At 37.5% G+C, this 16345-nt stretch overlaps 1 protein-coding gene across 2 annotated transcripts in view; it reads right to left on the bottom strand.

Moving 5' to 3' along the window:
* The window catches only part of GABRG2 (gamma-aminobutyric acid type A receptor subunit gamma2), a 94957-nt gene extending 79023 nt beyond the window's left edge, over positions 1 to 15934 (bottom strand). Inside the window, exon 1 of one of the 2 annotated variants that reach the window (XM_010990267.3) lies at positions 15403 to 15934. In XM_010990267.3, the coding sequence (XP_010988569.1) occupies positions 15403 to 15509 (107 nt within the window). In that variant the 5' untranslated portion in view covers positions 15510 to 15934. The remainder of the gene's footprint in view (positions 1 to 15402) is intronic. The other variant, XM_010990266.3, reaches the window with a different exon arrangement.
* Between the last annotated feature and the right edge of the window lie 411 nt (positions 15935 to 16345).

The raw sequence follows: 16345 nt of genomic DNA, 5'->3' as shown, positions 1-16345 counted from the left end.
TCACTTTATGATCACTTTAAAAATTAAATCAAGTCTTATGTTTCAGTTTTGTGGCTAGCATTTTTCTCCTTCCTCATTGCCTCTACCTTCACTATGTGAATAGTCCATTTTTATTTCTACTGAACGTAAATTTACATAACTAGGAATTATAAATACTCCAGAGCATACAAGTTGTGTATTTACTCGCTCACTGGTGATTATTCACAGACATCTCCTATGAGCTAAACACTATTATCAGCACTTGGCATTATTACCTTGTTGCCTATTAAAATACGGTACATTTTTATTTTTAAATGTTCCATGCTGGTAGTGAGCATAAGTAGGTGTTCTATGGATGTATGTTAGAAAGTCCAAGATGACTTTTGTTCTTAGAATTCTGGAACAATGTAAAAAAAAAAATTCCCAATGGAATTTGAAATCATCCTAACTTCACTGAAAGTTCAAGGGTGTGTTAAATCAGCATGCCCATTTCATAGAAAAAAATTGTATGCAATAGAAAAAAGGCCACTTTGTATCATTTGCATTTTTACAAATTTAGATCCTTGTCATACAACAGGTTAGAAACTCTAAAGGATAATGAATTCATATTACAAAGAAAGTGCCTTCAGGGAATAACAGCTTACTATCTTTTCTCAGTAGTATATTTTTACCTTTTTCAAGAGACTGCAAACCTATTGCTCGAAATGAAAGAAGAGCTCCCACAGAATTCATGCTTCTCCCTGTGATTTCTCTGTCACTATTCTTCCCAGTCTTTCCAATATTCCCAATACACGTTCACCAGTAGTATCAAAGCAGATCACAGAGCCACTGAGAAGCTTCTGATTCAGTCTATCAAGAGTGCACTCTCAAGTCGAAATAAAGAAAAAACCACCATTTTGATGTGATCATATTTATGTAAACATTTCTGGAAGAAAATTACCTAGCTAATTATTAAAGCTATTACCCCAGAGCGTAAGTTTTCAATTCTCTCAAGCAAATAGGAATGAGACTGTTGAGTAATATGTTAGATGTATGTTTAATCTCACACAAAATTGCAAAATTATTCCTCATTTTTCTGTTCCCACTAGCAAATCATGAGAGTTCCAGTTGCTCCACATCCTTACCAACACTTGGTCTTGCCAGGGTGGTTTTTATTTGACCCCCTCTGATAGATGTGCAGCAGTATCATATTGTGGTTTTAATTTGCATTTACCTAATGGCTGATGATGTTAAATTTCTTTTCATGTGCTTACTGACATCTTAGTAACTTAAATGAATCTTAGAGGTACTCTGCTGGGTGAACTCTATGATTCTTCATATGTGGCGTTCTTGAAAAGAAAAAACTACAATGATGAATAGTAGCAGTTGTTGGCAGGAGTTAAGAGTTGGGGGAAGGTTATGGCTATGATGGAGCAGGAGAAAGGAAATTTAGGGAGGCAGAATTGTTCAGTATCCTGATTTGGGGTGCTGAATTCCAAGGATTCACATGTGTTAAAATTCACACAACTATATACCAATAAAGGTCTGTTTTGCTCCACATTAACTTAAAAATAAAACAAAACCAAAATTATTACGCTATAAACTAAATCACTGAATTCTTCAAAATATTCTTTGACATGAGAGCTTTGTGAAATTTCCTGATATTAAAGCATGAGGTAATTGAGTCTAAAAATGTAAAAATCTTCTGGGGAGAAGGAAATTTTTATTAATAAAATGGTGTTTTTTTCCTTTGTTTTTCAATTTGGCTCAGAGACTTTTATATCTCTTTCAGATTTTTAGAAGGAATATTACCTTCCCTGGTTCTGTTTTATGCACATTAAGTTCAACAATATATTTTATGGATAGGAAGTAAGTGTACATTTGTTAATTCTCTCTATGAGAATCTCTGAAAATTTAAAAATCACTCAGGCAAGTAACTTCTCCCAAACAAATTATACTGATTATTTTAGAGTTAAGAAACTTTTTTTTTTAACATGCAGAGCATTTATCTTTATAAAGATGTATCTGTTTAAGCACATTAATTATCATAAAATCATTTCATAGTGCCATAATTTTATGGCATTCATAATACACTGAAATAATTACCATGCTTCATAATAGCAGAATCAATAATTCTTTATTCTGCTAAGATTTTGGAGCAAGAAGGAGAGCAGCACTATATGTAACCCTAAGGAAGCTACAAGTCAACAGTTTAGTTAATTGCCAAGCAATTGCAATTGGTAGGTAAATTGCAACTCTCCCCATTCCCCAGATCCTAGAGGCTCAAGTCTTCCTTAAGAGCACAGCTGATGGCATTGTTACATGAAGTCTTTCTAACCCAAGCCCCTTACCTGTACTACAATTCAAAGTCTTCACTATGACTGCAAGGCTATGCTGTAAGAAGTAGCCTTCTGCCTCCCAAATTCTACATTCTACATTCTGAATTTTCCATCCTTGCTCACTGTCCTCCAGCCAATTGGGCTTTTTTTTTTTTTTTTTTTTTAGTTCCCAAACTACACCAAGTTTTTTCTCCTTTCAGGCCCCTTGCACCTGCTGTTGAACTTATAAGAAAGGTCTTCCCTTCAATCTTCTCCTCGCTGAATTTTTAAAATACTCTTATAATCACAACTTCTAGGGGCCTTTCCTGATTATTCAATCTAAATTTTTTTCTTTTCTTCATCACACCAAACTTTTGGCTATTTCGTCAACACTTACCACAATGTGAAGTTTGTTTACTGTCCTCCTGCCCCTAGACTGCAGTGTCTGAGAGGATTAAATGTCTGTTTTTCTCAGTTGTATCCCCAGTCCCTAGTCCAGTGCCAAACAAGTATTGGGAACACCATAAATATTTATTTATGGCAGGAAGGCAGAAGGCAAGGAGGAGGAAATCTGGTTACTTTGTATTTATTTTCTTTCTATATTTAGCAGAGCACTTTAGATCTCCAGAGTCAAATGATATCCCATGTTAGCCGGTTTCAAGGGGAAAACGGACCGAATCATGTGGATCTGTGGATTTAAAAAAATGGTTGAGTGTAAAATGTGTATCTGGTTACACAGCCTTCCTTAGATTGGAGGCAATAAGTGAAACAAACCAATATAGAAGTAGGTGTGTCTATATGAAATTTTATAAAATTATGGTTACAATGGATGAAAGATATAATATGGTGTAATGTTTTTAAAAGCACGTCTTTACTCTAGAATGGCCACTCCACAGGAGCAGGGACTGCGTTTACCTTGCTCAGTCCTATAGCTTCTGCATGTGGCAGGGTGTCGGGAGCACAGTGGGTCAGAATTACAAAAACTGCGATTCACAAAGTAGTCAGAAGGAATTCAGGACACCATTCAGATCACCTAAATAAGAGTGTGTAACCCCTCTCTTCAAACTTCTGCTTTACGTGTATCTGCAGTTTTCTGAAATATTTCATTGATACTTAAATATCTATTAAGGATCTGCTTGGGAGATTAGTTATAGTCTGAACTCAAGGATAAGTGGTGGTGGGGGTTCGGGTAGAAGGGTAATTAATTGGAAAGGTGCAAAAGAAAACCTGCAAGTATGATGGAAATTAATACAGACTGGAAACTAACGTATGTGTGAGTGTATATAATGTGTATGTATGTGTTTGTGTGTGTGTATGTGTGTGTGTGTATATATATGGGGTGGTGGTTATACTGATACATACATTTGGAAAAATGTTATCTAACTGTACACTTAAATTCTGAACACTTTACTGAATCTAGATCCTGTTCTTGTTTAACAAAATACTTTGTTAGGAAAAAAGTCTCTGCCGTGCAGTGAAATGAATCAGAAGGTAGTGAAAGTGACATCAAAAAGGTTACCTTACGCAGCTGATGCAGTAACCTAGGTGACAGATGATATTGGGTTTCACTCTATTATCAGATCCATAAAGCACAGAAAAATGAAAAGTCACTCATACATGATTTTGAAAAGGAAACGATGAAGAGTCAGTCGTGACCCGTGATATGAATAGAAACCTATCAGCTTAGATTACCTCCTTCCTCTCCAGGTTCAACAGCCATTGCTTTCATATCAGGGTCCAACACAGACGGAACCATTGAGAGCAGGAACACAGATTTGCTCTGAATCATGAACTGAGTAATTCTGCTCAGAAACTCAAAGGTAATTGCTTCACACTATCTCTGGAAAAGGATCTGTGTGTCTATAGTTAAAGAAGTTGTCTTCAGGAAGGAACCCCACGTCTCAGCATAGATTTCCTTGTTATTGGGACCTAATCCATATGTGTCAGACACATTATCAAGTTCATAACATTGATCTGAAATCAGCGAACAACGTAGGCATTCCAGAAACACAGGAATTTCTGCCCAGTTTTCTCATCTTACACAAATTAAGACAGGGGATTGGAAAATTACAGAATTTCTATTAAGATACCTGCCTCCTGCTCCCTTCTCAAATTTAGAGGTTAGCAGGGGTGGAGTGGCTATTTGTGCCTCTAGGAATATCCTCAGAAAATAAATAATAACCCTGTAGTAGGAACAAAAACATCATATAAGGGAAGCCTACTATGTGCCATGTACTACGAATTATGTCAATTATTCCTCAAAATAAGCTTAGGAAGAATTATTATCTTCCTTTTTTTTAAAAATATATATATATGAAGAGTCTGAGGCTGAATGGAGTTAAGTCAGCTTGCTGAGGGCCACCAGGAAGTCAATGTCAGGTGGGAATCTGACTCTGGGTCAAGTGCGGCCCCACAGCATACACTTCTAAGGACTACCCTGCACCGTGGGACTTGTTTGCTGTTTTGTTTTGGTCACCAGCCATATAGGCTGGATGTAGGGTGAGATACTAGTGGAAAAGATGAATAGGTTCTTCTTTCTTGTTTTAAGAGATGATACATTTCAGGAAAAAGGAGATTTAATTCTTATTATTTAATTAAACTGTAATTACTGGGCATTTATTAGTAATGAGGCAGTTTCTAAAAGCCCGGGGCATAGCTGTGGACAAAAAAAAAAACAAAAACAAACAAAAAAACAGCATCTCAGCTCTCATCAGGCCTGGATTCTAGCTGGGGGAGATAGAAAAAAAAAAGTGAAAATAATAGAATGCTCAGCCACATAATAAAAAAATTCTACTGAATTACTGAAGGCTATAAATGCTGAGGAAAAGTCAAACACAGAAGAGGGTAAGTGGGATGGTGTGTACAGGGTGGAGGGATGTTTGCAGCATGACAGTGAATGATCCGAGTAGACACTGAGAAAGTGACATTTGAGCAAAGATGTGAAGAAGGAGAATTAATCAGTGGGTAGCTGGAAAAAAATGCATCACATAGGGAACATAATATTAAATATGCTTCCCCTTTTGTTACCACAACTGTGTCCCAGAACTGAAAAAAAAAAAAAAAAAAAAAAGGCGAGAAGAGTTCTCTCATTTAACACAAATAACGGTAGACGGCCAAGAAGACGCAGAACCTTCTAGACGAGGCTAAAAACCAGCCCTGGATTCCCTTTCCTCCACCCACTTCGGGGCCATGTAATAGAATTTTACGGATTCAACGAGAAAGCGGTGCTTGTGAAAGAAGGTTGTTGGCCTAAGTGCAGGAAAAGCTGTGCGGTTTCATATCCGCTCCTCCCACCGGGGCGCACGCTCCGCCTCCACCCGCAGCTAACCGAGAAAGGAAGTCAGGAAACCCGCCCACGGGTGTCTGTCTACTATCCAGGGAAGACCCACCGGGTAATTCCGACTTCTACCCCAAACAGAAAGCTTGCATACCTGCCTCTGGATGCTGTCTCAACACAAGGGGGATACAGAGTTCTTAGCAAAATTTGGCCCGTATCCTCTACCATTTAGGCAGTCCAAAGGACTGCTGTAGCCTGATGCTTTCCTGAAAAAGTCTGAAGTTAACAGGCTAGTCTGAACAATCCCAAGAGTGAACCTGAGTGACAAAAAGACCTTCACTTTCAGAACCTGACAAACAGTTTTGCTGAGTTTATTTTTTATTCATTCCTTCCTTCCTCATGAACTAAATGGGTGCCTGAGAAATAGTCGTGCTGGAAGCATCTTGAAAAGACTGTTTATTTGGCAAGAGAATTCTAGCAGAAAGTCAGGGTGGGTGTGTCTTTGGAGTGGAGCTGGGGTGGTGGTGATGTGGGGGGGTCATAAAACATCAGCCCCCGTTCAGCACGACCCAGGCCAGGGAGGGGTGCAATTTAAAGGTCCCCAGGAGGGGGAAGGAGGAAGAGGGTCAGCTCCACAGAACCCATCCAATCCCCTCAGGGAAGAACAACTCAGCATTTAGGCACCTCTCACCCAGAAAGTACAATCTTAAAAAAGCCAAAAGCAGCCTAATACAGAGAGAGGAGGAGCCTAACAGAAAAATGAAGAAACAGTGGCAAGACTGCAGATATCTCAGGTTAGGCCTGATCAGAGAACAGAAGCCAATTTAAACTACTATATGTAAAACATTTAAACGACAAGTTTCTACTGTACAGCACAGGGAACTCTGTTCAGTATCTTGTAGTCACCCATAATGAAAAAAGAACATGAAAAGGAATATATATTCCTGGATATGTATGGATATGTATGACTGAAACATGATGCTGTACACCAGAAATTGACACAACATTGTAAACTGACTAGACTTCAATAAAAATAAATTAAAAAGTGCATGGGATACTGAAGTATCAATTTAGATGAGACTTTTAATACCTGAAAATGAGATTGTAAACTCTAAAAAGAATGGAAATGTTATGTGATTTACCTTAGGGCTGTCCAGGTGTGGGGAATAGAGATTCAACAGGTGAGATTTACAGAGAAACGCGACTTCTAACATCTAACATCTATCTAAGACTAGCATGTTCAATAAATCAGCCACTGGGAAACTCAGGCATATTTTAAATATTTCATAATAGAAAGCATAAAAATTAAAGATTTTAAAATATTAACATCCAAATGTGTTTGTATTTCTGTGATTATTCACTCCCCGCATTTTTAGGGGTGAACATTACATGTTACAATATACCAGTATCAATTAAATGTCTTGCAGAAATAAAAACAAATGGTGGTTTTAGGGTTAAGGGACTTTCCTAAGGTAACTTAGTTTATACAAATTACCTGGGTGTAGAATAAACTAAAAAATGTCTAAATTCTTATAATTTCTAATAACTTGATTAATAAAGTAGGGGTTTATGAAAGTAAGGAAGTATTTAAATACTTTAAGTCATTAAATTATTTAAAGTGAATAAATTTATTCAAGTAATTTGTTTTGGAATTTAATCAAGAATCATCAATGTCACATGTAAACATTTTGAAATTCAAGACTTTTTTGAAAATTATTAAGAGCTAATTTTAAAATAAAGAATGCAGATTTTTATTAACAAAGTTGAGTTAAAAAGAGATGATTTGGTTCAATGAAAATTTTTATCTGGAATCAACGAGATGTTGTTATTGACTTTAAAAGCTATCACTTTAAATTTTCCCTACTTAGCCACTATATATAAAAATAGATTAAAAATTTTTTTTTTTTATAGCACAGGTAACTACGTTTAATATCTTATAATATCCTTTAATGAAAAAGAATACAAAAGTGAATCTATGTAGGTATATGCATGACTGGGACACTGCACTGTACACCAGAAATTGACACATTGTAACTGACTGTACTTCAGTAATAATAAAAAAAAAATTTTCCCTACTAAGAAGTACTAGGGAAAACTACCTTTTTACTAAAAACAAGAAATATCTGAATATTACCTCAAATTTAAAGTAACTTATTAGTTCTTTTATTTGGAATAATTTAAGAAGAACATGTATTCACTTAATCTCTCTTATGTAAGGGGAAAAGTATTCTGTTATGAGATTAAAAAGGATGTTATCCAAAGCTACAGATTTGTGTGTTTCTGCATGAGTACAGGACATCTTGCTTTTACAATGATAATAATTTGAAAGGAACTAAATACATACTTGCTTGTTCTAAGATGAAGGGAGATACTGGAAGAAAACAGGTAAAATACATTTTAAAATAGTTGATAATTTATTAACATAATTACTAGCATCTATTCTCTTGCCAATAGATTATAATTTATCCATATTGAAAAGTCACTGAAGCACTAAAATCTCCTTCTGTATACACTTTTATAGGCCGTACACAGTCTATTTCGCACTTAATTCTAAAAATCCCCAAAATATTCACTGTATTCTTTTAATTGTATCGTCCAAGTCTGAAATTAACTGAAGCTCACAACTCGTATGTATAGTTAAGATAGTCATGTGTTTTTTCTTTTACTCTGTTTGACTATAGTTGACTATTTATAATAGATTGACAGAGAATCAGACAAGGTGCCTCAGTGGGAGGTGGTGGTTAGGAAAATCCACACACTTTAATGTATGTAACTTGAAGACCTACTGGACAGAAGATGAGTGGAGCAAAGCCCATCGACTGGCCCTTGATTAGCAAATTTAGTTTGTGTTGAAATAATGTCATAAGTGACTATGCTGCTTTATTTAATTACCCTTAATATAGTTCTTGTCTGTTACATATTTTTTAAATAGTAAAGAAAAATAGTTTTCAGAACATTGAAAAAAATCATCACTTTTCTTCTTCAAAAAAAAAAATACCATTCATTTTTAAGTGAAAACCTCTCCAAATGAGGGCAAAAAATTCCAGCCAAGACTATTATAACCAAGAAAAGAATGCTGAAATATTAAGACTGACCAGTTAATGATTGAGGGTTGGTTTCAGCTAGTTGGTGGATCTCACTCAGTTTCTCTGTCATCTATGGTTCATCAAGTTAGACAGCTGGCATATTCTCTCGTAGCACAATACAACTTTCCTGTGTAGCATTTACCTGAGTTAAAATCTAATAATTATTTGTACACCTGTTTGATCATTGCCTGCCACCCTGTGGGACTGCAAACTCCACAGTAGCAGACCTCATGGCCTCTGCTGCCCCATAATTATATACCCAGCTCCTAGCACAGACCTGGCTGAAATACTATTCCTTTAATGAATTAATTAAAAGTTAATTCATTTCTACAGTTTATAACTAGCACTTTTTCCCTTCCCTTACATATTTCAAATGTGATTTCAAAAGCAATTTATAAAAAGGGACTGTTAACCTGCAAAAAAAAAAAAAAAAAAAAGAACATAAATAAAAATGAGTCATTTGTTTCTTCCTACCAAAATTATACTGACAAGTTATATGCAGTTTGTTTTGGCCATTTTGTTTGAATATGCCTAAATAAATTACAGAACTTGGTTATGCATCTCTCACTGCATAGACTTTGTGTTCTACTACTAAAATTGAGTTCATGGCAGGGTTTCAATTATTACAAAGGATCTTTGCTTAAAAAGCATTCTCTTGTTTTCCCCACTATTGTGTTATTTGGTATTCATATGGTTTTCTTTATGAATGGGTGGGGAGTGTAATATTGGCGCTATTTATTTAGCATATACATGGCACTTTATCTGAGTTATATAATGATTCTTATAATGATATACAATTAGTACCATATTTTGCCCTCTTATTTCTTAACACTCTAAGGATTAATGTGATTTGGAGTTAAATTTTATTTTTACCCTAAGCCACTAATGTGTAACTTAAAAAGAGGTTTTTATTTCCTTTTTAAAAGGTACGTATTCTCTAGAATATGGATGAAATGAATAGCATATCACCCTCACAGTAAAGCAGACTTTTACATCTCAAAACAATCCAAGTATTTTCTTACTTTTACGAAGAAAAAGGGTGAGTGGTGTGGCATATTGCACTGGGAATGCAACTAGGAAGTCCTAAATCCTGCTCTACAATATTCAAGGAGACTTGGACAAGTCCCTTAACTGCTCCTTATCTCATTTTTAACAGCTGTCAGATGAGACATCTTTCTCATCTAACTCACAAGGCTATAGACAGAACAAAAGTGTGCATGCAAACACTGTCAGGAAAAAAAAGTCCCAATTTCTAGAAATTGTAACTTCTTATTCCTCTAGAAATTAAAATGTAAGCACTTTGATGTTAAGTTTTCACATGCCAAAGTTAATCAAGCTGTTGCTTGCATGTCTGAGGTGATTAAAAATGTCAATGTCAAATATCTACATATTGAAGACAGAGATATCCAGATACTGAAGCAGTAACATTATTTCTACTTTAATATTCAGTACGGTTGCCCAGTACTATCTTTCACTTTTCTGGGAATTTCTGTAGGAAAACTGCGGGACAATATTGAGCAAGTTGTTCCATAAATTTTCTTGGTGGAGCACAAGTTCTCTCCTTTGAAAACGGGATGGCGAGCAACAGTTAAGTTTCTGGGCAATGACTGAATTGCAGATTAAACTATGCTTTATTTATTCACACATAACCATTAAGAAAATATATTTCCCAAGCTTAATCTTGTCCAGGGTCTAAGTCATGTCATTTAAGATGTTCTTAAACTCATTAAACAACCGAATAGTGGATTATTTCTAAGCATTTCTGTTTAGAGCTTTCAAGAAAGAGAATCAGATGAATCGAAAAATGGAGTGAGTGATGGAGACTGAGTGTGGAGCTCAAACCACACTACTTATAAAATCCCTATTTTAATTTATTCAGAGGGCTGATTGGATGTAAGGTGTCTGTTCTAGGTTCCATTGTCTGAAGGTAGAATCAAACAATCATAAAAATTGAAATTGATAAGTATCTTAATAATCTAGACTACTTACTACACTTGATGAGATGAAACCGATTTAAAAATTCAGAAGGTAATTAGTGACAGATCCCAGATATAACCAGTTCTCATCATCATGTATGTCTATATACATTTAAAACAATTTTTTTAAGAGAACAACTCCACATCATCTTTCATTTATAAAGAAAGAGCTTATTTAGCAAAAGACACACTGAGATCAGAGTAGCTATGGCCCAGGAGACAAGGCAGGGAGGTGACAGGCTTTCTGACACCCTTTTGGGGAAGAAGGAGTCTGGGACAAAGTGGTGAGAAGTACTGGGTCAGTTCCAAGTGGAGAAAGGAGAAAGCTCCAGTTGGATCAACACTGTTGGCAGGTCGTGGGTGGACCACTGCTGACTTTTATGGGGGACTCAATTAACGCTGGAGGGACAGCCACCCTCTGGATCCTGGAGGGCACCCACCAAGAAACACAGTAAGGAACCCTCAGATGGTAGGACGTGTATATAAATGTATATACTTATTATGTATTTTCATTTTTGTCTACATACATACTTATTATTTTATGTGACTTCTAATTATCTGTTGCTTTTAAAGCAAGTCATTTAATGTCTCGATAATCTTGGTCCAGTCTGTCAAATGAGGCTGACAATAACTATTTCAGAGATTTTAGTAAAAATTAAGTATATATATAATATATTAACTACAGAATTATATTTGGTACATTTAAAATATGTAACTTTTGTATATGTTAAAATCTATAGTACATATTAAAATTTATATATAAAAATTTGGTTCACTGTATGTATATACATGACACAAGTAGAATTCTGGAAAATTCTGAAGTTGATATGATATTTAGTTTCTGACTTTGAAAATGTCACATGGATCTCTTATCAAACAGTAGCAGAAGAATCAATTTTTTCTTTCACATTCACCAGTCTTCCGTGATCAGTGAATGTAGCAGAAAGAAGTACTTGGGAGAACCATGCAAGCGAAGGAAAGGGAACTGACCTTCTACTCTTCTAGGTTCTTGGTTGAGACATCCTTGTAATTAAAAGACAGATTCGCAAGAGAAAAAAAGCAAAATATGATAACATATATATTTCCTGTATACATGAGAGGTACTCAGGAAAGTTGAGTAACTCCTTCAAATGGCCCATCATCCCCTTAAATACCATCTCTAGCTGAAGACAAAGATGTTGGAAACGGGGAGAGCCAGTTATGGGAGGTTATCAAGCAGAGAAAACAGTAAACAAGAGGACTGTTGGTACTCAGATTTATGTCCTTACCTTCACCATTGGTAAGTTTCTAAGAGATTTAGCCGAACTCTTCTTCCTGGTACAGGGACGGAGACGCCCTTAAAAATGGAGGTGCCCCTTATAAATGTGAGTAGGTTTCACAAAAGAATAACTTCCACTCAGTTTTGAGCTGCTTCTGTGGCGGCTGTTTCTTAAAAATAATCAGCCTAAAATAATTCTTATGCCAAAGAGGCATATTTTGGGATGGCGAATTATGCTCCCCTTCAACAAGTGTGTGTCATTCCAGCAAAGCCTACTCGTACATAAGCTGTGGAAAGCCTGTCTTGGAATGGCTCAGGAAGCCGTAAAGGTGAGAAGTAGCCACGACCCCAGTGACATAATATTTACAAGAAAGGTCAAGGCTCTAAATTCAATCCTAATGTTGTTTCAATTTGAGCAGAAATCCTTGACATGAAGCAAATTTTAACATGTGTGGAACACAAACCTTTATCATTAAATATTCTGTAGTTCAATTACTTTGAGGGGATAGCTATTCTAGACTGAGTCTAAGACATCAGAGACATTTATGTAATGAATTTAACTTAAAAGATAATTTTTAAATTTCTGTCTACACTCCAGATGTTTTGTGTAGAGGGTGGTGGGCAGCTGTACTCTGAGAAATATTGGGCGATAAGCATTTTTCCTTTTTTCCCAGAGAGGTGTTTGCCTCAGAGTAGATTATTTGAAATGTTGTATCTGTAACAAAGGAATTAAATATGCTGAGGAAGAGATTTTTCTTTTTCTAATAAAACCAAGTGGAGCATTTGGAAAGACAGGAAATCACAAGCTTGTATGGTTCAGGAATCATACAAGTTTAGCAAGATTCCCAGATAATCCCTAGGATAGCATTGTAGATTAGGTATGTGCCAGTTCAGATAATTTTGAGTTTCAGAAATTAACTATTCCACACATAAGAAGAAATATTAGCCATTAAAATCCTCAGTCCAATGCTTGATATTCCTCCTTGTTTTACTCTTATATAGACACAATCTAATGAATTCAGCCAGTTTAATGACAGGGTTAATTATTCTTTGGAGTTATATAAAGGAAAAGTCAATTAAATGTTTTGTTTTCTGTTTTTGTTTTTGTTTTTAATTTCCCTTCAACTTTCTAGGTGGTTCTACTACCATTATTTACCCAAAAAGCCTTTTTTCAAGTTGCTCCTAGGATCCCACGTTTTTCCAGTCACTTGTTGTCCTCCTCAAGGACCAGCTTTAGAGATCAAAGCTTCTATTTCCATCCAGCTCTACTCAGCCATTCAAATGGCTCCCCCCCCCCCCATGGGGTTGCAGCCAACTGAAACTCTGATCACATTCTCTGCACCAAACTGCAATGACTCCATCTCTGACATTACTGAGAACATATGAAAATCCTCCAACTGGAGAGTTTACATGACACAGAGCTCCCATGATTTAGAGCTGCTTAAAAAGCACATCTAAGCTTGTGCTGAGAATTGAAAATTAAAATGTATCAGTAAGGGTTACTTGACACTGGAGAAGAAAAGGTGGGACTGTTGCAACAAGAAAATATGTTAAATATGATACTACTATGAATAATAAAATTGCACATTTTGGGTTAAAATAAGACCACTGGAGATAAAATATATAAGAACGCCCTTATCTGTTTAGTTATCAAGTTGTCTACTCAGATGGATTTCAGTAGGAAGGAAAGGCCTATTTCCCTATGTCTTGAATAGATTTTAATCCACAGGTTTCATAAATGGTGGGAGTATGAGAATGATACTTTCTATTAATAAGCAGCTATAAATTCTCTAATTTCTTAAACAAAATCAGAGCTACACACAACATTCAATAGGAAAAGAGGTGTGCGAATTTTAATTCAAAGCACCGTTTTTCCAGTATTCCACCAAGATGTATTGCACATAAGCCATTTCTAGTAAAAGGGCCCTCTTCTGAGAAAGCTACTTAACTGTACACTCTTAAAGAACATACATTCTATTTTTATAGTAAAGGAGGAAGGTATGAAAAGTGCTGGGAGAATTAAGCAGGCCCCTCTCTCTACTTAGAAACTCCAAAGAGAGGCTTTAACTACTTGCTTTGCTTGGGTCTCCTCTTTATCAGAAACCTGCATCTCCTATTACCTACCCTAGAGAACAGAGAACCAGAGCGGTGATCTAGAAATTTTCAATAAAATAAAATGATAGTTTCAACTCCCCATCCCTTTTATCTTTCATTCTTACAACCACTACCTAAGAGTGTCAACTCCAAGGACAACCTTAGGGCAATGGCTTGATTTCTTCTATAGCTAGTTTTGCTTTTCTTTTTTTTTTTTTTTTTTTTTGAGGAGGGGATTGGGGGTAATACTTAGACCTTTATTTCAAAGTGACAGTATAGAAGAGTGCAAGTAATACAGGTACAATGAGCCTCCAACTTGCATTTGGTTCTAGCTGGAAATCCGGATGGTGTGTGTTGGGTGCGGGGACTGTTCCAGTGAGCAGATAAATGAACTATAGGTGAAGGGATATTTTCCTGGTACCTTTGGTACAAGTAAGTTCAAAAAAATTTAGGTGCAAGAATTTCACAACACACAGCTGCTTAGGGTTTTGGGAAATCCATCACCCTCTTCCCATCTTTTCCATTCAGTGCAGCAAGTCTCTAAGACATTAATGCATAACTTCACAATTTTGGCATCACATTCACCTGGCTCAGCGTATTTTTTCAACACTGCAGTAAAGCCAACTATTTTCCAGATATATACCCCTCCATGCATTTATTAACTACATTCTCTACTCCATGTCCAACACCCCTCCCCCACCCCATCCCAAGGAAGGGGTAGGAACAATCAGAGCAGGGTCCCCAGAAATCTCTGGTGCTCTCTGGCTCCACTGGCCTTCGGTCTGCACTATATGGATGTCCTGTGTAGATGAAGAGTTGTCCTGTAGGGTTAGACAAGCGTCTTTCCATCCGGCCCTGATGGGACTGCTGTCCCTGGTGCTGAACCATGTTAGCCCACCAGGGAGTCGGCTGCCAGGTCAGTGGGACTGGAGAGAAAACCTGGCTGACAGATCTCATGAATGCCCAGGTGCAGAAGCAAGTAGCTACTTTGGTTACAGGAACAGAAGCCCCCCACCCCCACGCCACACACGAATCTCCAGGGTGTGCGCCAGGACCCCATTTGCAGTCTTCTCCTCCAGACCCCCACCCAACACGCCTCCAACATGGCCTCAAACGCCGACATTTATCAGCACAGCTCACCTAGATATCAGATTACAGTAATCCCAAAATGCTATTCCCCAAACACAGTCTTTAAGACATTAGCTTTCACTCTAAAACAAATGAATACAATCCAATAAATTAAATAAACAAACGAAAGTGACCTTCCTTTTTCCTCCCTCCCTCTCCTGCCCAATATATTCACATTCCTCTAAATCATCAAGCCCCAAATCCCATAAGAGTCTTTTTAAATCTGGGTGGTCCCCCTAGTTCCCCGGTCCCCACCCCTTCCCCCACCTTTCTGTAACAAAACAAGGCGGAAAAGGGCATCTCTTACCCCGGGTAGAGAGAGAGCAGGAGCAGAATCCACACCGTCATTTTCTGTGAAAATACAGGAGTCGAGTAGACCGAGCTTCCTGTGCTCCATATATTTGTCGAACTCATGGCTCTTTTCCCCCCCTCTCCTCGCTTGCCTCTAGCCTCTAGGTTGCAGAAGAATCAATCCCTCCCCTTTGTATTATTATTACGCTTATGATCTGATGGTGGCTCCCCCCACCTGCCTCTAGTAGGTCCGGTCACCAGGGAGCTGTATTGCTACCAGCTTCGGGAATTAATATTCAGGGGGCAGAAATAAGATCAGCACAAACGCTTGCAGATACCATCAAAGCTTCAGCTCAGGGAGCAGCTTCCAAGTCTGGGGGAATAATATAATTGAGGCAGGGGGAGGGTGCAGGGAGAGACGCGCAGGAGACGAATGAGGGAAAGGGAAGCGAGCGCACACTCACACACATACTCAGGCTCCTCGCACTCACACACACTCCCCCAGGTCCCTCGTTTCAGGATTGTTTATTTGTTTGCTTTGTTTTGATTTTTCTTTTAGAGGGTGGCAGGTGAGTGTGTGTGTCTGTGTGTGTGTGTGTGTGTGTGTGTGTGTGTGTGTGTGTGTGTGTTTAAAAGAAATACTGGAATCTCTGCGTGATTAACTATCACGCAGATTAACTATGAGGTCAAAGTGGAAGAGATGCGCGCGGCTGTTGCACGAATTAACACATGCGTGGTGTCGGTCCAGCGCTTTTTAACCCTTTCCGGCACACATAAGCATGCAAGGATCGGCTTTCATGGGGACAAGGGGTGCTTTGGCAAGCTAAAGCTAAACTAGACCACCAGTGACAGAAGGTTTGTCTCCTCAGATCTGCCAAGAATCCTTGTTTAAAATCATGCAGTCTCAGAAATCATGGTTACAACGTAGGGGGATGGGGAGCAGACGGTGGGGGAGGAGG

The sequence above is a fragment of the Camelus dromedarius genome, chromosome 27, assembly GCF_036321535.1.
Source record: "Camelus dromedarius isolate mCamDro1 chromosome 27, mCamDro1.pat, whole genome shotgun sequence".
Classification (NCBI taxonomy): Eukaryota; Metazoa; Chordata; class Mammalia; order Artiodactyla; family Camelidae; genus Camelus; species Camelus dromedarius.
Note: the sequence above shows the minus strand (reverse complement) of the source record. Positions and strands in the feature narration are given on the sequence as shown.